The sequence below is a fragment of the Ovis aries genome, chromosome 5 (assembly GCF_016772045.2).
Source record: "Ovis aries strain OAR_USU_Benz2616 breed Rambouillet chromosome 5, ARS-UI_Ramb_v3.0, whole genome shotgun sequence".
NCBI classification, from domain to species: Eukaryota; Metazoa; Chordata; class Mammalia; order Artiodactyla; family Bovidae; genus Ovis; species Ovis aries.
In genome coordinates this window covers 66,195,764-66,218,770 of record NC_056058.1, presented here as the reverse complement: position 1 = coordinate 66,218,770, position 23,007 = coordinate 66,195,764, and the positions used below count along the sequence as shown (strand labels likewise).

Sequence of the window (23,007 nt, the reverse complement as noted above, 5' to 3'; positions counted from 1 at the left end):
AGGAAAGGAGATGGGTAAGTAGGGACTGTTTCAGAGGACAGCTTTGCTTGTGTGTTGGAAGGGGCAGAGCTCTAAGTCACCTGGAGCAGACAGAGAGCTGAAGCATTTACAAATGTGCTCTTACTTCCAGCAGGCAGGCTTATGCGATTCACCCTGTAAGGGTGAAAGAAGTTGCAATCTGAGAATTAAGACTTGTTCTGATACCATCTGATTGAGGGCCACACCAAGCAGTCTGCTTTCTCTTTCCTTCAGGCCAATAGCATCATGCATCCTTGGGTAGCCATCCTGGGTCTCCTGCTCCTGCCAGGTAAGTGAATAGGTGTATTGTGCTTTGGAACCCCAAGGAAGTAGGGAGTGGTGTAGGGTGTGTGTGAGCGTGGTGGAGGGTCGCCTTGTCGAAGGTAATGGGATAGAGCTTAAATTCTAATAATTAAAAAATCTATGGGTAGGTGAATAAGGCATGCTGCCATTTGTTTAAATTAAAAAAAAAAAGTAGGTAGATGGCTGTGTATGCATGAACTACTCAAGTGTATGTAAGAAAGAGTAACCGTGGACGAGGGTGGGAAGAAGAAATGGGGATGGGTGGGAAGGAGACGAGTCCTTTATTGTACCGTTTTGCACTTTTTTATATTTTTAACCATGTGTAACTGTTTCTTTTAAGAAGAAAATATTTTAACTTCCCTGGTTTTCCAGTGGTTAAAACTTTGTTTCCAATGCAGCAAGTACAAATTCTATCCCTGGCTGGGGAACTAAGATTTCACATGAGGTACCATGTGGCTAAAATTTTTTTTTAATCAATAAACAAAAAATTTAATTTTTAATAAACAAAATTGTTTAATTTATCTCATATTTTAACATTCTATGAGATACGGAAAATTTTCAGGAATAGACATAAACCTAAATTTTAAAAAAATCTGTAGAATAGGAATATGAAGAAAAGTACAGTTTTAAATTATATTCTGTAACAAATTTCTATAACCAGCATAAATTATGTTTATAATTCAAAAATGATATTAAGCAAAATGAAATATAATCAGAATTCTGGTAATAAAAACTAGACTTATTTTATATACCAATGAGTGTTTTATTCCCAGAGCATTTCCCAGACTTACAGCCCAGTTCTAACTATGACTGGTTGTTGAATCTCAGATTTCTTTTTTTTTTTTTTTTAATTTTAAAATCTTTAATTCTTACATGCGTTCCCAAACATGACCCCCCCTCCCACCTCCCTCCCCACAACATCTCTCTGGGTCATCCCCATGCACCAGCCCCAAGCATGCTGCACCCTACGTCAGACATGGACTGGCGATTCAATTCTTACATGATAGTATACATGTTAGAATTCCCATTCTCCCAAATCATCCCACCCTCTCCCTCTCCCTCTGAGTCCAAAAGTCCGTTATACACATCTGTGTCTTTTTTCCTGACTTGCATACAGGGTCGTCATTGCCATCTTCCTAAATTCCATATATATGTGTTAGTATACTGTATTGGTGTTTTTCTTTCTGGCTTACTTCACTCTGTATAATTGGCTCCAGTTTCATCCATCTCATCAGAACTGATTCAAATGAATTCTTTTTAACGGACCACAGCTTTCTTATCCATTCATCTGCTGATGGGCATCTAGGTTGTTTCCATGTCCTGGCTATTATAAACAGTGCTGCGATGAACATTGGGGTACATGTGTCTCTTTCAATTCTGGTTTCCTCGGTGTGTATGCCCAGAAGTGGGATTGCTGGGTCATAAGGCAGTTCTATTTGCAATTTTTTAAGGAATCTCCACACTGTTCTCCATAGTGGCTGTACTAGTTTGCATTCCCACCAACAGTGTAGGAGGGTTCCCTTTTCTCCACACCCTCTCCAGCATTTATTGCTTGCAGATTTTTGGATCACAGCCATTCTGACTGGTGTGAAGTGGTACCTCATTGTGGTTTTGATTTGCATTTCTCTAATAGTGAGTGATGTTGAGCATCTTTTCATGTGTTTGTTAGCCATCCGTATGTCTTCTTTAGAGAAATGTCTAGTTCGTTCTTTGGCCCATTTTTTGATTGGGTCGTTTATTTTTCTGGAGTTGAGCTGCATAAGTTGCTTGTATATTTTTGAGATTAGTTGTTTGTCAGTTGCTTCATTTGCTATTATTTTCTCCCATTCAGAAGGCTGTCTTTTCACCTTGCTTATAGTTTCCTTTGTTGTGCAGAAGCTTTTAATTTTAATTAGATCCCATTTGTTTATTTTTGCTTTTATTTCCAGAATTCTGGGAGGTGGATCATAGAGGATCCTGCTGTGATTTATGTCTGAGAGTGTTTTGCCTATATTCTCCTCTAGGAGTTTTATAGTTTCTGATCTTACATTTAGATCTTTAATCCATTTTGAGTTTATTTTTGTGTACGGTGTTAGAAAGTGATCTAGTTTCATTCTTTTACAAGTGGTTGACCAGTTTTCCCAGCACCACTTGTTAAAGAGATTGTCTTTACTCCATTGTATATTCTTGCCTCCTTTGTCAAAGATAAGGTGTCCATATGTGTGTGGATTCATCTCTGGGCTTTCTATTTTGTTCCATTGATCTATATGTCTGTCTTTGTGCCAGTACCATACTGTCTTGATGACTGTGGCTTTGTAGTAGAGCCTGAAGTCAGGCAAGTTGATTCCTCCCGTTCCATTGTTCTTTCTCAAGATTGCTTTGGCTATTCGAGGTTTTTTGTATTTCCATACAAATCTTGAAATTATTTGTTCTAGTTCTGTGAAAAATGTGGCTGGTAGCTTGACAGGGATTGCATTGAATTTGTAAATTGCTTTGGGTAGTATACTCATTTTCACTATATTGATTCTTCCAATCCATGAACATGGTATATTTCTCCATCTATTAGTGTCCTCTTTGATTTCTTTCATCAGTGTTTTATAGTTTTCTATATATAGGTCTTTAGTTTCTTTAGGTAGATATATTCCTAAGTATTTTATTCTTTTCATTGCAATGGTAAATGGAATTGTTTCCTTAATTTCTTTTTCTACTTTCTCATTATTCGTGTATAGGAATGCAAGGGATTTCTGTGTGTTAATTTTATATCCTGCAACTTTACTATATTCATTGATGATCTCTAGTAATTTTCTGGTGGAGTCTTTAGGGTTTTCCATGTAGAGAATCATGTCATCTGCAAACAGTGATAGTTTTACTTCTTCTTTTCCAATTTGGATTCCTTTTATTTCTTTTTCTGCTCTGATTGCTGTGGCCAAAACTCCCAGAACTATGTTGAATAGTAGCGGTGAAAGTGGGCACCCTTGTCTTGTTCCTGACTTTAGGGGAAATGCTTTCAATTTTTCACCATTGAGGATAATGTTTGCTGTGGGTTTGTCATATATAGCTTTTATTATGTTGAAGTATGTTCCTTCTATTCCTGCTTTCTGTAGAGTTTTTATCATAAATGGATGTTGAATTTTGTCAAAGGCCTTCTCTGCATCTATTGAGATAATCGTATGGTTTTTATTTTTCAATTTGTTAATGTGGTGAATTACATTGATTGATTTGCGGATATTGAAGAATCCTTGCATCCCTGGGATAAAGCCCACTTGGTCATGGTGTATGATCTTTTTAATGTGTTGTTGGATTCTGATTGCTAGAATTTTGTTGAGGATTTTTGCATCTATGTTCATCAGTGATATTGGCCTGTAGATTTCTTTTTTTGTGACATCTTTGTCAGGTTTTGGTATTAGGGTGATGGTGGCCTCATAGAATGAGTTTGGAAGTTTACCTTCCTCTGCAATTTTCTGGAAGAGTTTGAGGAGGATAGGTGTTAGCTCTTCTCGAAATTTTTGGTAGAATTCAGCTGTGAAGCCGTCTGGACCTGGGCTTTTGTTTGCTGGAAGATTTCTGATTACAGTTTCAATTTCCGTGCTTGTGATGGGTCTGTTAAGGTTTTCTATTTCTTCCTGGTTCAGTTTTGGAAAATTGTACTTTTCTAAGAATTTGTCCATTTCTTCCACGTTGTCCATTTTATTGGCATACAACTGCTGATAGTAGTCTCTTATGATCCTTTGTATTTCTGTGTTTTCTGTTGTGATCTCTCCATTTTCATTTCTAATTTTATTGATTTGATTTTTCTCTCTTTGCTTCTTGATGAGTCTGGCTAATGGTTTGTCAATTTTATTTATCCTTTCAAAGAACCAGCTTTTGGCTTTGTTGATTTTTGCTATGGTCTCTTTTGTTTCTTTTGCATTTATTTCTGCCCTAATTTTTAAGATTTCTTTCCTTCTACTCACTCTGGGGTTCTCCAACTCTTCCTTTTCTAGTTGCTTTAGTTGTAGAGTTAGGTTGTTTATTTGACTTTTTTCTTGTTTCTTGAGGTATGCCTGTATTGCTATGAACTTTCCTCTTAGCACTGCTTTTATAGTGTCCCACAGGTTTTGGGTTGTTGTGTTCTCATTTTCATTCGTTTCTATGCATATTTTGGTTTCTTTTTTGATTTCTTCTGTGATTTGTTGGTTATTCAGAAGTGTGTTGTTCAACCTCCATATGTTGGAATTTTTAATAGTTTTTCTCCTGTAATTGAGATCTAATCTTAATGCATTATGGTCAGAAAAGATGCTTGGAATGATTTCGATTTTTTTGAATTTATCAAGTTTAGATTTATGGCCCAGGATGTGATCTATCCTGGAGAAGGTTCCATGAGCACTTGAAAAAAAGGTGAAATTCATTGTTTTGGGGTGAAATGTCCTGTAGATATCAATTAGATCTAACTGATCTAATGTATCATTTAAAGTTTGCGTTTCTTTGTTAATTTTCTGTTTAGTTGATCTGTCCATAGGTGTGAGTGGGGTATTAAAGTCTCCCACTATTATTGTGTTATTGTTGATTTCCCCTTTCATACTTGTTAGCATTTGTCTTACATATTGCGGTGCTCCTAAATTGGGTGCATATATATTTATAATTGTTATATCTTCTTCTTGGATTGTTCCTTTGATTATTATGTAGTGGCCTTCTTTGTCTCTTTTCACAGCCTTTGTTTTAAAGTCTATTTTATCGGATATGAGTATTGCCTCTCCTGCTTTCTTTTGGTCTCTATTTGCGTGGTATATCTTTTTCCAGCCCTTCACTTTCAGTCTGTATGTGTCCCTTGTTTTGAGGTGGGTCTCTTGTAAGCAGCACATAGAGGGGTCTTGTTTTTGTATCCATTCGGTCAGTCTTTGTCTTTTGGTTGGGACGTTCAACCCATCTACATTTAAGGTGATTATTGATAAGTATGATCCCGTTACCATTTACTTTGTTGTTTTGGGTTCGGGTTTATACACCCTTTTCGTGTTTCCTTTCTAGAGAATATCCTTTAGAATTTGTTGGAGAGCTGGTTTGGTGGTGCTGAATTCTCTCAGCTTTTGCTTGTCTGTAAAGCTTTTGATTTCTCCTTCGTATTTGAATGAGATCCTTGCTGGGTACAGTAATCTGGGCTGTAGGTTATTGTCCTTCATCACTTTAAGTATGTCTTGCCATTCCCTCCTGGCCTGAAGAGTTTCTATTGAAAGATCAGCTGTTATCCTTATGGGAATCCCCTTGTGTGTTATTTGTTGTTTTTCCCTTGCTGCTTTTAATATTTGTTCTTTGTGTTTGATCTTTGTTAATTTGATTAATATGTGTCTTGGGGTGTTTCGCCTTGGGTTAATCCTATTTGGAACTCTCTGTGTTTCTTGGACTTGAGTGATTATTTCCTTCCCCATTTTAGGGAAGTTTTCAACTATTATCTCCTCAAGGATTTTCTCATGATCTTTCTTTCTGTCTTCTTCTTCTGGGACTCCTATAATTCGAATGTTGGAGCGTTTCATATTGTCCTGGAGGTCTCTGAGATTGTCCTCATTTCTTTTAATTCGTTTTTCTTGGTTCCTCTCTGATTCATTTATTTCTACCATTCTATCTTATATTTCACTAATCCTATCTTCTGCCTCCGTTATTCTACTATTTGTTGCCTCCAGAGTGTTTCTGATCTCATTTATTGTGTTATTCATTATATTTTGACTCTTTTTTATTTCTTCTAGGTCCTTGTTAAACCTTTCTTGCATCTTCTCAATCTTTGTCTCTAGCCTATTTATCTGTGATTCCATTTTGATTTCAAGATTTTGGATCATTTTCACTATCAATATTCGGAATTCCTTCTCCAGTAGATTCCCTACTTCTTCCTCTTTTGTTTGGTTTGGTGGGCAGCTCTCCTGTTCCTTTACCTGCTGAGTATTCCTCTGTCTCTTCATCTTGGTTATATTGCTGCGTTTGGGGTGGCCTTTTTATATTCTGGTAATTTGTGGAGTTCTCTTTATTATGGAGCTTCCTCACTTTGGGTGGGGTTCTATCAGTGGCTTGTCAAGGTTTCCTGGTTAGGGAGGCTTGTGTTGGAGTTTTGGTGGGTGGAGCTGGGTTTCTTCTCTCTGGAGTGCAGTGGAGTAACCCGTAATGGGTTACAAGGCATCTAAGGTTTTGGGATAATTTTGAGCTGCCTGTATATTGAAGCTCAGGGGATTGTTTCTGTGTTGCTGGAGAATTTGCGTGGTATGTCTTGTTTTGGAACTTGTTGGCCCTTGGGTGGAGTTTGGTTTTGGTGTATGTATGAAGGCATTAGATGGGCTCCTATTGCTTAATGTTCCCTGAATTCAAGAGTTCTCTAATGTTTTCAGGCTTTGGATTTAAGCCTCCTGCTTCTGGTTTTCAGTTTTATTTTTACAGTAGCCTCTAGACTTCTCCATCTATACAGCACCGATGATAAAACATCTAGGTTAAAGATGAAAAGTTTCTCCACATTGAGGGACACTCAGAGAGGTTCACTGGGTTATAAGGAGAAGAGAAGATGGAGGAGGTAGTTAGAGGTAACTGGAATGAGATGCGGTGAGATCAAAAGAGAAGAGAGCAAACTAGCCAGTATTCACTTCCTTATGTGCCCTCTATAGTCTGACCCGCTCAGGGGTATTTACAGAGTTATACGGGGAAGAGGAGAGGGAGGAAGTGGACAGAGGTGACCAGGAGGATCAGAGAGAGGAATGAGTAGGAGAGAGACAAATCCTGCCAGTAACCTGTTCCTTAGGTGTTCCCCACCGTCTGGAACACACAGAGATTCACAGAGTTGGATAGAGGAGAGATGGGGGGGAAAAGAGACAGAGGCCACCTGGTGGAGAAAAAGGAGAGTCCAGAGGAGGAGAGAGTGGTCAAGCCAGTAATCTCACTCTCAGGTAAACTGGGGTAGTGAAGTTTGGGTTTTTAAATGTACAAAATTGGCAATAAACACCTAAGAGCAAAGATTAAAAATCTGTTTTTGAAGACAAAGGTCTGCTTTTCTGGTTGCCTGATGTCCTCTGCCAGCCTACAGAATTTGTTTTGTGAAGTTTGCTCAGCGTTGAAATGTTCTTTTGAGGAATTTGTGAAGGAGAAAGTGATCTTCCCGTCCTATTCCTCCGCCATCTTTCCCTCCCTCTGAATCTCAGATTTCTTTTAAGGACCACTCAGACTTCATTTGGCAATACAATTTTTTAAACCACTGCTTCAGGAGAGAGTTTTCCTGCCTGTTTATTTTTAAGAGGTAATGTTTAATATTTGATTGAACATTGTCCAATTTTTTGGTTTCACCTGGCTAACTGGACAGTGCTCCATTGCAGGACAGTCATCAACTCACACGAGAAGGGATCCCTGCTTGAATTTTTATTTTAATGGATCTTAAATCACGTGATGGGCTTCCCAGGTGGCTCAGTGGTAAAGAAACCACCTACCAATGCAGGAGACATGGGTTTGATCCCAGAGTCGGGAAGATCCCCTGGAGAAGGAAATGGCAACCCACTCCAGAATTCTTGCCTGGAAAATTCCATGAACAGAGGAGTCTGGTGGGCTACAGTCAATTGGGTGGCAAAGAGTCTAATACAACTTAGCAAATAACAAAAACAACAAAGCCCATTATAAGCCTCAGTTCCTTCTGAGAGTATTATAAACGCTTTTTTTCTAAAAACTGATTTCTAAAGAGTTTACTAGGCTTCTGCCTTCTAGCCAATGATGCTGTAAGTAGGATATTAGCTGTTTTTTCTTTAACTTAGAGAAGATTTGTGAGGTGAAATTTTTTGCATAACCATTTTAAAAATTGCAGTAAAATTGAAAATCAAAATTTTAAATGCAACACAGTTTTAAAATCAGATTTCAACTGAGACAGTGATTAAATCTAGGGGAGAGGAAAAGCCACCTGTATGTATTAACATTTAGTAAGCAGATACCTGTCAAACACAGGATACAATGCACACACACTGATGCATTGCTGGAGTGTCATTTGTTTCAAACCTTTTGGAGAGGAATTTGAATCATTTTCACCAAAAGACTGAACATATTTCTACCCTTTATCCTGATACTTTCTCTCATAAATCTGTCCTATTGGGAGGTAATCCTGAATACAAAAAGACGTTTATATGATGTTTCATCCTAAAATATATCTGGTTAATAATAATACTGCTAAAGAATATGTTTACAAGAAAAATGCATATATTAAATTTACAAACTCAAGATACAGTTAGATAATTTCAAACAGCGTAAGCTATATAAAGAATAAAATGAAAATAAAATTAAAGTTAAAATTTTGAGACCTCATGCTCTGGTTTCTCTTTATTTACAGCTGGTGTAACCGCTTACCATCAAGTGACTGGAGTGGCGGGTCGGAGTGTCACTCTACCCTGCTACTATAATGGAGAAGTCACAAGCATGTGTTGGGGCCGAGGGTCATGTCCTTGGTTCAATTGTGGAACTAACATCATCTGGACTGATGGATACAGAGTCACCTATCGGAGGGATGGACGTTATCAGCTAAATGGCAATATTCCTGGAAGGGATGTGTCTTTAACCATAAACAACGCTGCCGTGTCTGACACTGGCTTGTATTGTTGCCGAATTGAGGTGAGAGGGTGGTTCAATGACATAAAAACCACCCTAGAGTTGAAGGTCAATCCAGGTGAGCTTATCTTCCTACTTTTTGACCACTTCCTGTGGGTTTGCAGAGATTTTTTCCTTTTGATATTAATTTTCGTTTCCTTTAGTAGAGAAAGAAAAGTTTCCTATGATCTTGTTTTGTAATAACTCTTCAACTGAATATCTTGTATTTGTGTAGCTGCTGCTGCTGCTCTAAGTCGCTTCAGGCATATCTGACTCTGTGTGACCCCATGGACAGCAGCCCACCAGGCTCCCCTGTCCCTGGTATTCTCCAGCCAAGAACACTGGAGTAGATTGCCATTTCTTCTCCAATGCATTGAAGTGAAAAGTGAAAGTGAAGTCGCTCAGTTGTGTCTGACTCTATGGACTGCAGCCCACCAGGTTCCTCCATCCATAGGATTTTCCAGGCAAGAGTACTGGAGTTGGGTGCCATTGCCTTCTCCCTGTTTTTGTGTAAAGTACTAAGACTAACCTTGATTCAAGACCGTAGGCTAGAGGATCTTCCCAGTCAGCAAACTGTCTCCTGAAGCAGTGCTTCAGGAACAGTAGTAGTTGGGTCGTGAAAAAGCATTCACTGTTCCACACTGAGATATAGTGAGTATTTTTATGGAGCTGAATTTCTTCTTCTTGAAAATCTGACCTTTTCTCTGAGGTCATTTCTTCGGAGAATTTTCAAATGTTCTTTCTTAACATTTTAAGACTCATAGAGAGTTTCACACATATAAAACAGGTAATATAAGGTCCTGTCAAATAGATGTATTATTTGGTTTTGACAACTGTCAACTCAATTTTGTTGCATATACATTGAAAGAGTCTATATAGTTTCATCCCCTCCCTCTACCCTTGGATTTTTTGAAGCAGAATTCACACCATATCATGGCTCAGCTGGTAAAGAATCAGCCTGCAATGCAGGAGACCTGGGTTCGATCCGTGAGTTGGGAAGATTCCCTAGAGAAGGGAATGGCTACCCTGTTCAGTTTTATGGCCTGGAGAATCCCATGAACTCTATAGTCCATGGCATCACAAAGAGTTGCACACAACTGAGTGGCTTTCACTTTTACTCACATCATATCACTAAATAGCTTGTTTAAAAATTAAAATTACCCTATTGCAATATGAGAACATTTTCATCTCAATAGCTGTTCACTTTTGTTTTTTAAGAATTTTGTGAAATCGAAAAGTCTGGGAACTTTATGTGTTTCTATCTTGATGTAGACATTTTAATTTTTCTTACCACTTGGTGAAAGGAGCAGGTTCCAAAGGATTTCCTGGTTCTGGTGCTCTTTCATAGTGAGTATTCTCCCACTCAAGTTTCTAATGAAAACAGAACCCAATATTCAGAGCCTTTATAAGCTAGGTCTCTTTTTTAGTTTAAATGAACTTGATATTTCAATTTCATAATTTTTCCTAATTTCCTCAAGGGCACTTAGCTTATTTGTTGAAGGCAAGTAAAATCAGGTCAATTCTGATGCAGAATATAGCTGACTCTGGGAAAACATCTAGGAGGTAATTTAAGAAAGCCAAAAGATGCTGGAGCTATACACATGTGGCATGAGGCTGTGTGTGGAGAAGAGATTATTTTTGGAGTTGTGAAATTATATGATTGGTCTAGAGGAAGAAAGAAATGAATAGCAGACATTTATAGTGCTTATAAATTCTTTAATAGATGAATATTTGTAAAGCCACTGCTCTGTCCAGTGGGAAACGGGTTCATAACAGCCAAAGTGACTCTCTGCCTCCAACCCAATACTTTACTTAAGTTTTCTTGAACTTTTCACAGAATGAGCTTACTTTCAACCCCTCTTAGGGCTCTTCCTCAGCAGATTTTCCTAGGCTTAGTGTCCTAGCTTCTTCCCTAGGAAATATTTACTCCTGAGCAAGACACATTAGTGTAACAAGCTGATTAAATTTCCTCCTTGCTATACTCCTTTGATCAGATGTTTTTCTTGCTTCCTCTTTTTCTTAGGTTTCATTTCAAACTGAAGGGAAGGGATTGAGACTGCACTGTTCTTTAGCATCTTTAACTACACTGTTAGACCCAAGTCAGCAAACTGTAGCCATAGGACCAGATCAGATTATTAAAGAAGCTCACCAACAGGTTTTTTTTTTTTTAATGAATAAAGGTTTATTAGAACACAGCCCCATCCATTCATGTATATACTATCTATGACTGTTTTCAGGGCTTCCCCGGTAGCATATGGCATCTGTGTTATCCAGCATATGTTAATGATGTCAATTAATCCACATTTAGGATGCAGATATGTTGGGAGGGTACCCTTAGAAGTGACAGAAGTGAATGCTATTTATTTGGTCAATATTCTGGTTCTTGGGAACTAGTATTTGGGTTCTAGTCATGTAGTGCTGAAAGGACAAAGACAGCTTCAGGCTCTAGACACTTTTCCCTCCCTCACAGATGTTTATGAAGATATGTGAATCTGATATGTATGACTAGTCTTTACAAAGTGCTTCAACACAAATCCCATGTGTCATCTTTTAATAGCAACACCTCCCAAAATATCATCCTTTAAATGCCACTGTTGCCTTGTTGTGACCACGTGTTCACTCCCTCCTCAGTCACAGATTCTAGTTGACCAATGACAAGAACTTGGAGTTCCTGGGAGATAAGCGCTAAGTTCTGCTGGGGACAGTCTCCTTGGTTGTGTTGGTGCACAGGCCCAGCACGAGTCTCTTGTTTCTTGCTGCTTGATGAATCCCTGCTTTCATGTTGATTTCTAGCTCCACCTACAACAACGACCACCACCACCACCACTACTACAACAACAACTACCACCACTACTCCAACAACCACCACCACTACTCCAACAACCACCACTACAAGAAGGACAACTCCCACCACTACTCGGAGAACAACCACCACTACAAGAAGGACAACTCCCACCACTACTCGGAGAACAACCACCACTACAAGAAGGACAACTCCCACCACTACTCGGAGAACAACCACCACTACAAGAAGGACAACTCCCACCACTACTCGGAGAACAACCACCACTACTCCAAGAACAACCACTACAAGAAAGACTACTGCCACCACTACTCCAAGAACCAGTACTACCACCACCACCACTCCAAGAACAACCACCACTACAAGAAGGACAACTCCCACCACTACTCCTAGAACAACCACAACTACAAGAAAGACAACTACCACCACTACGCCAAGAAGAACCACTACAAGAAAGACAACTACCACCACTACTCCAAGAAGCACTACCACCACCACCACCACTCCAAGAACAACCACCACTACAAGAAAGACAACCATTACTACTACTCCAAGAACCACTACCACCACCACCACCACTCCAAGAACAACCACCACCACAAGAAAGACAACCATTACTACTACTCCAAGAACCACTACCACCACCACCACTACTCCCAGATCAACCACCACTATGACTCCAACAACCACCACCACAACCTCCACTACTCCAAGAACAACCGCTACTACAAGAAAGACAACTGTTACTACTCCAAGAACCACTACCACCACCAGCACTTCTCCAAGAACAACCACCACTACAAGAAAGACTACCATTACTACTACTACTCTAAGAACGACCACCACTACTCCAACAACCACCACTACTACCCTCAAAACAACAACCACCATGACTCCAACAACCACCTCCACAACCTCCACTGCTCCAAGAACAACCACCACTACAAGAAAGACAACCGTTACTACTACTCCAAGAATGACTACCACTACTCCAACAACCACCACTACTACTCCCAAAACAACAACCGCCACGACTCCAACAACCACCACCACAACCTCCACTACTCCAAGAACAACCACCACTGCAAGAAAGACAACCATTACTACTACTCCAAGAATGACTACCACTACTCTAACAGCCACCACTACTACCCTCAAAACAACAACCACCACAACTCCAAAAACTACCTCCACAACCTCCACTACTCCAAGAACAACCACCACTACAAGAAAGACAACCATTATTACTACTCCAAGAACCACTACCACCACCACCACTACTCCAAGAACAACCACCACTACAAGAAACATAACCATTACTACTACTCCAAGAACGACTACCACTACTCCAACAATCACCACTACTGCCGCCAAAACAACAACCACCACGATTCCAAGAACCACGGCCATCACCTCCACTACTCCAAGATCAACCACCACTACAAGAAAGACAACTGTTACTACTACTCCAAGAATGACTACCACCACCACCACTTCTCCAAGAACAACCACCACTACAAGAAAGATAACCATTACTACTGCTCCAAGAACGACTACCACTACTCCAACAACCGCCGCTACTACCCCCAAAACAACAACCACCATGACTCCAACCACCAGCACCACTACTCCAAGAACAACCTCAATTACAAGAAAGATAACCATTACTACTACTCCAAGAATGGCTACCACTACTCCAACAACCACCACTACTACCCCCAAAACAGCAACCACCATGACTCCAACCACCACCACCACCACCTCCACTTCTCCAGAAACAACCACTACTACAAAAAAGACAACCATTACTACCACCCCAAGAATGACTACCACTATTCCAAAAACCACCACTACTACCCCCAAAACAACAACCACCATGGTTCCATCAACCCCCACCACCACTACTCCAAGAACAACCTCAATTACAAGAAAGATAACCATTACTACTACTCCAAGAATGACTACCACTACTCCAACAACCACCACTACTGCCCCCAAAACAACAACCACCATGCCTCCAACAACCACCACCACCTCCTCCACTACTCTAGAAACAACTACTACAAAAAAGACAGCCTTTACTACCACCCCAAGAATGACTACCACTATTCCAACAATCACCACTACTACCCCCGAAACAACAACCACCATGACTCCATCAACCCCCACCACCACTACTCCAAGAATAACCACCACTACTCCAAGAACAACCACCACTACAAGAAGGGCAATCATTACAACTACTCCAGCAATGACTACCACTATTCCAACAACCATGACTGCTACCCCAAAAACAACCACCACAACTCCAACAACCACAACCACCACCACGACTACTCCACGAACAACCAAAACTACAAGAAGGACAACCATTACTACTCCTTCAACAATGACTACCACTATTTCAACAACCACCACTGCTACCTCCAAAACAACACCCACCACAACTCCAACAACCACCACCACCACTACTCCAACCATGATGGTCACCACTGCTCCAACCACGATGGTCACCACTGTTCCAACAACCACCACCACTGCTGTGCCAACAACAATCAACACCACTATTCCAACCATGACAGTCCCCACTGCTCCAATGACAGTGAGGTCCTCTACTTCTGCTCTTCCAATGCCAGCACCCACAAAAGACCTCCAGCCAGGTAAGCAAAAGTACTTCTAAACACAGAAGTTTTTAAAGTAAGGATACACACCATCCAGAGCACAGTGTTAAGGCAGATGTACAATGTAGCGAAGGGAGTCTTAACAGGTTTCCAAACCTGGCTTCACAGAATCTGTAAACCACGTGTACCTTCTTATATTCATCTTTTGTATCTTTAAGCATTTTCAGAGTGAGAGGGACCTATGGTTTTTATTAGATTCTCAAAGGAATCATTAATAGCAAAAAAAAAAAAAAAAAAAGAAAGAAAAGCCAGACCACTGCTTGTGGACATCGTAGAAGGATGGTGCATTCGACCCAGTTTAACATAGAATTATAAGGAAAAAAATAAGGGTGCCAGAACAGGGCCAAGTGAATGAGATTCTGTCTTACAAGGAGCTCTGAATCAGTTCAGTTCAGTTCAGTTCAGTTGCTCAGTCCTACTATTTGCAACCCCATGCCAGCATGGGGGCCTCCCTGTCCATCACCAACTCCCGGAGTTCACTCAGACTCACGTCCATCGAGTCAGTGATGCCATCCAGCCATCTCATCCTCTGTTGTCCCTTTTTCCTCCTGCCCCCAATCCCTCCCAGCATCAGGGTCTTTTCCAATGAGTCAACTCTGCATGAGGTGGCCATGAAGCTGCAGTTTCAGCTTCAGCATCATTCTTTCCAAAGAATACCCAGGGCTGATCCCTTCAGAATGGACTAGTTGGATCTCCTTGCAGTCCAAGGGGCTCTCAAGAGTCTTCTCCAACACCACAGTTCAAAAGCATCAGTTTTTCGGCGCTCAGCCTTCTTCACAGTCCAACTCTCACATCCATACATGACCAATGGAAAAACCATAGCCTTGACTAGATGGACCTTTGTTGGCAAAGTAATGTCTCTGCTTTTCAATATGCTATCTAGGTTGGTCATAACTTTTCTTCTAAGGAGTAAGTGTCTTTTAATTTCATGGCTGTAGCTACCATCTGCAGTGATTTTGGAGCCCCCCAAAATAAAGTCTGACACTGTTTCCACTGTTTCCCCATCATTTCTCATGAAGTGATGGAACCAGATGCCATGATCTTCGTTTTCTGAATGTTGAGCTTTAAGCCAACTTTTTCACTCTCCACTTTCACTTGCATCAAGAGGCTTTTTAGTTCCTCTTCACTTTCTGCCATAAGGGTGTTGTCATCTGCATATCTGAGGTTATTGATATTTCTCCCAGCAATCTTGATTCCAGCTTGTGCTGAATAGAGATCATTTAATCCAGTTTGAAGCCTAACCCAACACTTGAGGGTAAGATTTCAGTGAAGCTAATGCTTATTCTGTTTCCTGTGTCAGGAAACATGCTAACTGCTTTATAAGTATTAAGCCTCTTAATTCTTATGACAACCCCAGGGCTGATACTAAAGCTGAAGCTCCAGTGCTTTGGCCACCTTATGCTAACAGCTGACTCACTGGAAAAGACCCTGATGCTTGGAAAGACTGAAGGCAAAAGAAGAGGCTGGCAGAGAATGAGATGGGTAGACAGTATTGCTAACTCAATGAACATGAGTTTGAGCAAATTCCAGGACATAGAGAAGGACAGGGAAGCATGGCATGCTGCAGTCATGGGGCTGAACAACAAAAGAAGTATAAAAAGTGGAATAATTCTGTTGTTAGGCTCTCAAATCATTATCTAGATCAGATTTATTCATGATAATGAAATGCCTACACAGCAGGGTAAGATGTCCATACCTCAAGGGCATCCATTAATACATTTCTAAGAAAGAGTCAAAGAGTAATTTTTGATCTAGTTTTGTTTGTTCTTTCTGCTGAGCGTATAAATTTTCCTCCACTAATTGAACACTATTTTTCCGTTCTTGTCATTCCTATAGCTTCTTTGTCTTCTCCAACTCAGACAGCAGAAACCCAGCCTGCTACCCTGTATGAAACAAACATAACCAGCTCACCATGGCACTCTTGTTCAACAGGTAACTTCAGTTTCTTTCCTGAACACCTGGGAGCATTCAAATTTTGATAAATATTAGCACATTGTTCAGAGCACATATTCTGAAAAAAGACAAGCATGACTTGAATGCCAACAATGGCTATTCCACTCAGCTATGCAACTTGAACAAATGTCTTATTACCCTCTTTGAATCTGTTTTTATCCTTTGGCAAATGGAGGAAATATTACTTATTCTTACAAGCGTTATTTGAGATAAAGATCTGGGGACACAGTTACAAGATATGTGATAGAGTGACAACTATGACTGTTACTTAGAATGTCCAGAAATATGTACATTTAAGTGACATAGGCAGGTAGTATGAGTTGGGATCATCCACATGCATATCCACATTTTTCTAAATAAAATGAATCAGCCTGTCTTTAAACTTATTTCTAGGCATACTTCCCTAGACAATGCCTTAAAACAATTAAATCCAAACAGGTCCAGACCAAACTGGTCACGTGTTTATGCTTCCTCTAAGCTCCACAAACTACACAGAGCCAGGAGGCTCCCCTGCTGCCTTGTCAAGCTTTCATTTTACATGGACAGTTTGAGTTGGGTTGAGAATATAGACACCAGAACCAAAGAGGCACGGCCCACTACGATTGTGCTATTCCACACCAAAAGTCTCCCGGTTCTTCCTAGTTTGGGAAAGTCCATATTCTTTTGAGATGTAAGATTAGTCTGTTTTTCCTATAATGGAGAAAGATGATATTGAATTGTCATCTTTCCCAACTGATTCTGTTACCCATGGTGGTAAATTTGGAGAGTGTGAACCACATGTGAACCCCTTTGTAATGCAGAAGTGGCTTATTTGTCTACATGCCTGTGAAGCATCCAACAAGGTCAGACTTTGTAAGACATGTGCGTATGATTCATCATGCTCAGTAGTTGTTAATCTGTAGCAGACACCCAGGGTGGCCTACTTTGCCAGTTATTCAAGGAAGCTCTTAATTGAAAATGGACTTGCAGTGGAATTCAGAGAGGGACCAATTTAACTGAAATTAGCTAATAGTGACATTTGGTTTTGAAAGTGGAATCACTGGTGTGAACTGTTTCTTGGCACAGAAACAAAGAGAAAGCAGATAAAAATACAGGTAAGAGCAGTTGGAGCAACTGCACCCCACACTTTTAGGCTAAGAGGAAGAACAAAGTAGAAAATGGGAAATTGTTCTCTAAAATATGTCACTAAAACCTGGTCAAGTAGACTTGCCAGCATGGAACAGACGTTGGAGCAGCTGTGTCCCCACGACTTCTCTGACTGTTACCGTCTTGGCAGCATCTCTGAGGCCCTTCAGCCAAATCCTCACCGTGCCCGAGTCACACTTCAGTGGGTTAAAGCCTCACAAAGCAAAGAATGTTAGTCCAGAAGGAATCTTGGTTTTCACAGGGCCTGCACCTACCTTTTCAAATGCATGTGCCTGCAAATTGTTGTGCGTTATCTCATTTAATTCTTTCAAGGCAGGTTTATTTCTTGCCATTGCCAGACTGAGGAAGACATTTAGTTCTACTTCGGAGACAACAGCTTCCAATTCCACTGCCCGCCAATGGCAGTTTCAAGCTGCACGCCCATGGGCGAGTTGTTTCATTCCTCACTACATGTTTGTAAGGAATGAAGGACATGATATTTGGAAAATCCATTGCATGGTGTCCCTTCCCCATTGCTCCTATTGTTATATAGCAACATAATTGTGATACCTGATATTTGTTTAATATGGTGTTAAGCACCTTATATGCATCATCTAAAGTGATAACTTTATGAGACGGGTGCTATCAACAGCTTGTAGTTCAAGGTTACCCCAGCTGGAAATGTAAATACATACATTTACATGCATATATATGTAATGTGTATGTAAAGGACATTGGTCCAGGTCACATTGGTAAGTGACATGTCAGTACTGAAGTCAAGTTTCATCTGACTCAAGTCCTTTTCATTTTTTTAAAAACATCACTCATTCTATAGATTAAGGATTTAATGTTATAACATAAGTCATACACAGAGATTAGACTGTAGATACTGTCTTTGTCTCTTGAAGAAATTCTGTCAGAATGTTTAAATTGTAGATACAGTAATGTAAACTGTGAAAATTTAGGGGGATATGCTTAGTTCATTTTCACTACTCTCAGAAAATGATGGTTTTATAGCTCTGTCAGTAGTACGGGAATCTCTGAGATGCAGAATTTACATTGGATGGGAACATAGTGTGTGTGGTGGTTATGAGCTGAGGCTGTTGTCCTTTAGTAGAGCTGGAAACTTCAACCATTTCAGCACCTCATCTAAAACTTCAGATTAAGAAAATTGGTATAAGGATGTAAAGTGCTTATGTGTAATAGATACTCAGTAAAGAGAGAAGCCTGTATTTGACCTATAGTTGCTTAGAAGGGCCAACAGTATATGTTCTGTAGGACTAAACAGATATTTCAAAACACTGTTAAAATTTGAGCATTCAAAACTTTAAGGCATAGTATCCTTTTATATTGGGAGTTTAGGTAGTATAAGATACGCTGGGCTTGGGAGTGTTGTAACATATTTTCTAAATCACATTTAGATCAGTGTGTAGGCACACGGGCATATAATGTAGGAGTTGGATGCCACCTGTTGAGGTATCTTAGTGCATTTCACTCACATTTTGAATGTAAAACCAATGTAATGTTCATTTTGAACAGAGTGGTTCTGCTCTTTGGATGTGTAATGACCTCTGAGCACTCACTGGAAGTTTCTGAGCTGCCATGAAAATATTGATTATTTATCTGTAAGTGGTAATTTTTAACCTAGTTCTGAGAATGGGCCACTCTGACTTGTCTAAAGTTGTCAGTAAACTTTCTGCGAGCATGCATTTTTTTCCCCCAATAGGGAGAAAAAAAAAAAAAGAGTTCATTTTCAAAGGGTTCATGACAAAATGGTTAAGAAGCACAACCTTACTACTTAAATTAATAAATGTTATTAACTTGGTATTATTCTTGGGATGCCTACAGCATTAGGTCATATGATTATTCAACTTTCCCTTCATTACCAGAAGGCAGTGTGAATATATTTGGTGTTTGCAGGAAAGTTCTATATCTTTTTGTAATTCTTATTCATTTTCTTTCTTTTTGAGCAGAGGGAAATGGCACTGTGACCCAGTCTCCGGATCCCCATTGGCATAACAATCAAACTGTAAGTATAGTCCTTCCTATTTTATTAGCCTGGTCCACTTATATGTCTCTTCTGGAATCAAGTTACATTTAGAGATTATTATTGTCAGACTAGTCCAAAGATTGATTCTTTCTAATTTAAAAAAATAAAGGAAGAAAGAATTTGACTCTTGAATAGGGATTCTTTAATTAATTTTAAAAGTCTATATAAATGCACTACCTTGTTAGAAATAGCTGAAAAGTTATATTTTACTTTAGACACACATATAACCCAGGACAGAATTCCTCCTGATCAGAAAATAAGAAAAAAAGAGTGAATTAATTCAGGTGCAGTGACTTAATATTATATACCAAGAAAGACTTGGATCATTGTTAGAGAAATAACATGACTTGAACTGATGCAGTGGAATGGGGGCAATCTCCACCAAAAATACTATGTCAATTAAAGTGTGATTCCTTAAACATAGGCCCCCTAATATCCTTTTCCAATCCAATTTTCCTTCTATAGAGAGATTTTGAGGCCACTGCTGAGTATCTCTCTATATAATCCTCCCCATATGATGACATATTAAGCCCTAAGGTCTTCAAACTCTTTGATTCTGTAATTTGTTCTTGCACTTTTCCCACAATTAGCTTGGCAAAATCCAAGGGACTATAGTCTCATGATACTCATCAAAGCCTCATCTTTGTGTGTAAGTTAGAAGAATTTATCAGTGAGTTTTTACTTTTGGCTCCCTTGGGTGAAACAACTTTCCTTGCACTATGTGCAAATAACTCCTAGAAGCAAAAAACATGAACAGATTCAGGTATGAGAGTAATCTTGATTACAAGTGATGAGCAATTTCAGCATGGACATTGTGAGAGAAATTCAAGTTCAAGCAAAGTGGGGTTAATGTGACGTCAAATGGCCTTATGTTGCATAACTTAGTGACAATGAGAACACTACCACGTAGGAGTGATATGAAAGATTTTAATCACCCTGATGATATGGGTACTGATTGATCTGATGGATATGGGCTGAATTTGTTGTGCTTTTTAAATAGCAGAACTGCCACCATGTAAATGTCATGTCAGTCAGACTTATGCTAGTTTTAAAAAAAGAAACAAACACTGTGAATGAGAAGATTGTTTTTGACCTCAGTTACCTGCAGGACAGGTATATTCAGTAGCAATTAATCTCTTCTATATAATGTAAGCAATATAGAGCAAGTTCACAATAGCTGCTAGCACAATTGTGGGCTTTTTGCGTCTTGACCGTGAAGATATCAAGTGTTTCCCAAGTATCTTGAAACCAAGCAGCATGTATTTCCACCCAGTAGTTCAACTTCTTGAGCTGCATCTTAAGGACAGAATGAACATATACCTAAAGATGTATAAAACAAGATATATATTGCTGCTGTTCATAAACAAAAAATGTTATAAACAACCTAAATGTTCAATAATAAGAGATTAATAACATCAGTTAAGCATGCCCATATTACCACTAAAAATGCTGTCACTGCAGTGTACTTACTGCCATGAGAAGACAATGTTATTGTTAAATGAAAAAACTAACTCTTCAGATAGCATTGGGACCTCCCTGACAGTCCAATAATTAAGACTTCATGCCTCCAATGAAGTAAGTAGAGGTTTGATGGCTGATTAGGGAACTAAGATCCACATGCCATGTAGCATTGCGAAAACTGAAAAAAAAAATTATATATAGGTTGTAGATACAAAATAAAATGATGTATATATATATATACTGTAGTATACATTGGATATGGTAACTGTGTCTGTTAAGAAAAGTGCTAGAAAGATAAAATTCTAGTAGAGTATATAATTAAAAATGGTAATAGTAACTATTTCTGGCTATTGAAATTATGGTTGATTTTTGTTTTCCTTACTTTATCCTGAGCTGCACACTCTAAAATGAACTTCCAGTTTTTATGTAACATAATTTTTTTAAAAAAGCAAGCAAAGACTGCTTCCTGTAACCCTGTGTTCCATCTAACTGCTTTCCCTCCCACAAGTAAGGTGATAACACAGCTTTTCCCTCCCAAGGCACGGACTGTTTTCCATTTAGGCAAGGACAGCTCAGAGGCTAGGTCACCCCCCTCTGTATTCCTCAGAGCGTTTATCAGGAGGTACCTGAAGTACCTTTCCCAAGAACCCTATTTAATCTGCATTTGACAGAAAAAGAGGTTTGGAGAGGCTAAATAACTTGCTAGGGTCACAGAGCAACTAAATAAAAGTTAATCTGGGATTCTGACTCCAGAGATTAAACTCTTATGCAGGAGGAGACTTGAGACTTAGTCTTTTTCTCTGATTTTCCACTTGCTTTCTGTTAAAATACCTACGTGGTGGGACATCTTTAGAATTAAGCTATGTAAAGAAGGCAAGCATGATGGCCTGGTATATTTTGGGTTTACTCTAGGAAGTGATGATCTCTCACACTAGGAATTTTTTTTTCCCAATTGCACAGCATTTTAATTGTTAAGCAGAGCCATGAATCTGAGCAGCTACTTTCATGCCTATTTATAAAGACATAGAATCTTGAGTTCTAGTTCAAAAAAGTGTTTAAATTAATGGCCAGTTTCAGTAACAGAACACATGCAAATAGCACCACCATGGCAACTTACATAGGAACCAAAATTGTTTTTTATTAGTATCATAAGAGGATTATTTATGAAAAGAGCTTATTTTTTTAATAATATGTATGTTATAATAATAAAGCACACTCATTTGAAGCATACAGTTTGAGTTTTAACAAATCTGTACCTTTCTCTAAATACCACTGCAAGTAAGATGTAAACATTTCCACCACCCCCAAATACATTTTGAATTTTGAGTTGTCTTAGAATTTCATCATAAGGCTTTAATTTTACATCATTTGTTCTTACCCTTCATGATCCTGAACTAGCCAGGGGTCAATAAACAATAATGTGTCTGGGTATATTATTTTCTGAAATGTTTTCTGCCTATAACTCTAACAAGACTGTTTTATTTTTTCTGTTTTGTGTTTGATCTGCTGGTGTTTCTGTAGGTTGTGGTGCTGGCACAAGAAACATGGATGAGCACCAGCAAGGGAGTCTACATTGGCATCTCGGTTACTATTTTGGCACTGTTGGTCATGTTTGTAGTTTTCTGGATTAGGAGAAGTAAGTCACCTCAGGACTGAAATATTCAGAAATATTCTTAAGCCCACAGGAATATTCTTGGGCCACATGTTTTCAGTTTCACAAAACTTTCTTGGTTCTTACCTTGTTTTCTTTTTTTTTATTTATCTTAAATTTATTGTTCCATAAACATGAGAATTTAAATATGGAGAAATAATCATTGGTTGTGTAAAGTTTAGACTTGGAAGAAAAAGCCGTTGTAATACACAAAATTTGTTCCCTCCCATTTTGTTCTTTTCCCATTCCCTCAATAACAAATTTTTATCCCTATCGGGAGTAAAACTGTTGATGGCTTTATAACACACACTTAATAGAAGAAGCACTAGAGACATTGGGAGGGCACATGATTTCAGGGCTAGGAGAGGAACAAAGGGTTTCACATGACAGTCATCCATGGCCTCCTGGTCTCCTT

General features: G+C 39.2%; 1 protein-coding gene across 1 annotated transcript; it reads left to right on the top strand.

The window, feature by feature from the left end:
• Positions 1-264: 264 nt before the first annotated feature.
• On the top strand, positions 265-22,514 carry LOC121819699 (GATA zinc finger domain-containing protein 14-like). The gene is made up of 6 exons (XM_042250830.1): positions 265-307; positions 8,615-8,892; positions 12,065-14,331; positions 16,189-16,284; positions 19,404-19,459; positions 22,463-22,514. Exons 1-4 carry the CDS (start codon positions 265-267, stop codon positions 16,241-16,243), a joined length of 2,643 nt encoding a protein of 880 aa, XP_042106764.1. The 3' UTR covers positions 16,244-16,284; positions 19,404-19,459; positions 22,463-22,514.
• Positions 22,515-23,007: the final 493 nt, after the last annotated feature.

Bases quoted from the DNA above. Each gene is read 5' to 3' on its own strand.
- LOC121819699 (XM_042250830.1), top strand. From the start codon at position 265: ATGCATCCTTGGGTAGCCATCCTGGGTCTCCTGCTCCTGCCAG. The intron at 308-8,614 runs GTAAGTGAATAG...CTTTATTTACAG, and splicing joins GGGTCTCCTGCTCCTGCCAG to CTGGTGTAACCGCTTACCAT. The intron at 14,332-16,188 runs GTAAGCAAAAGT...TCATTCCTATAG, and splicing joins CACAAAAGACCTCCAGCCAG to CTTCTTTGTCTTCTCCAACT.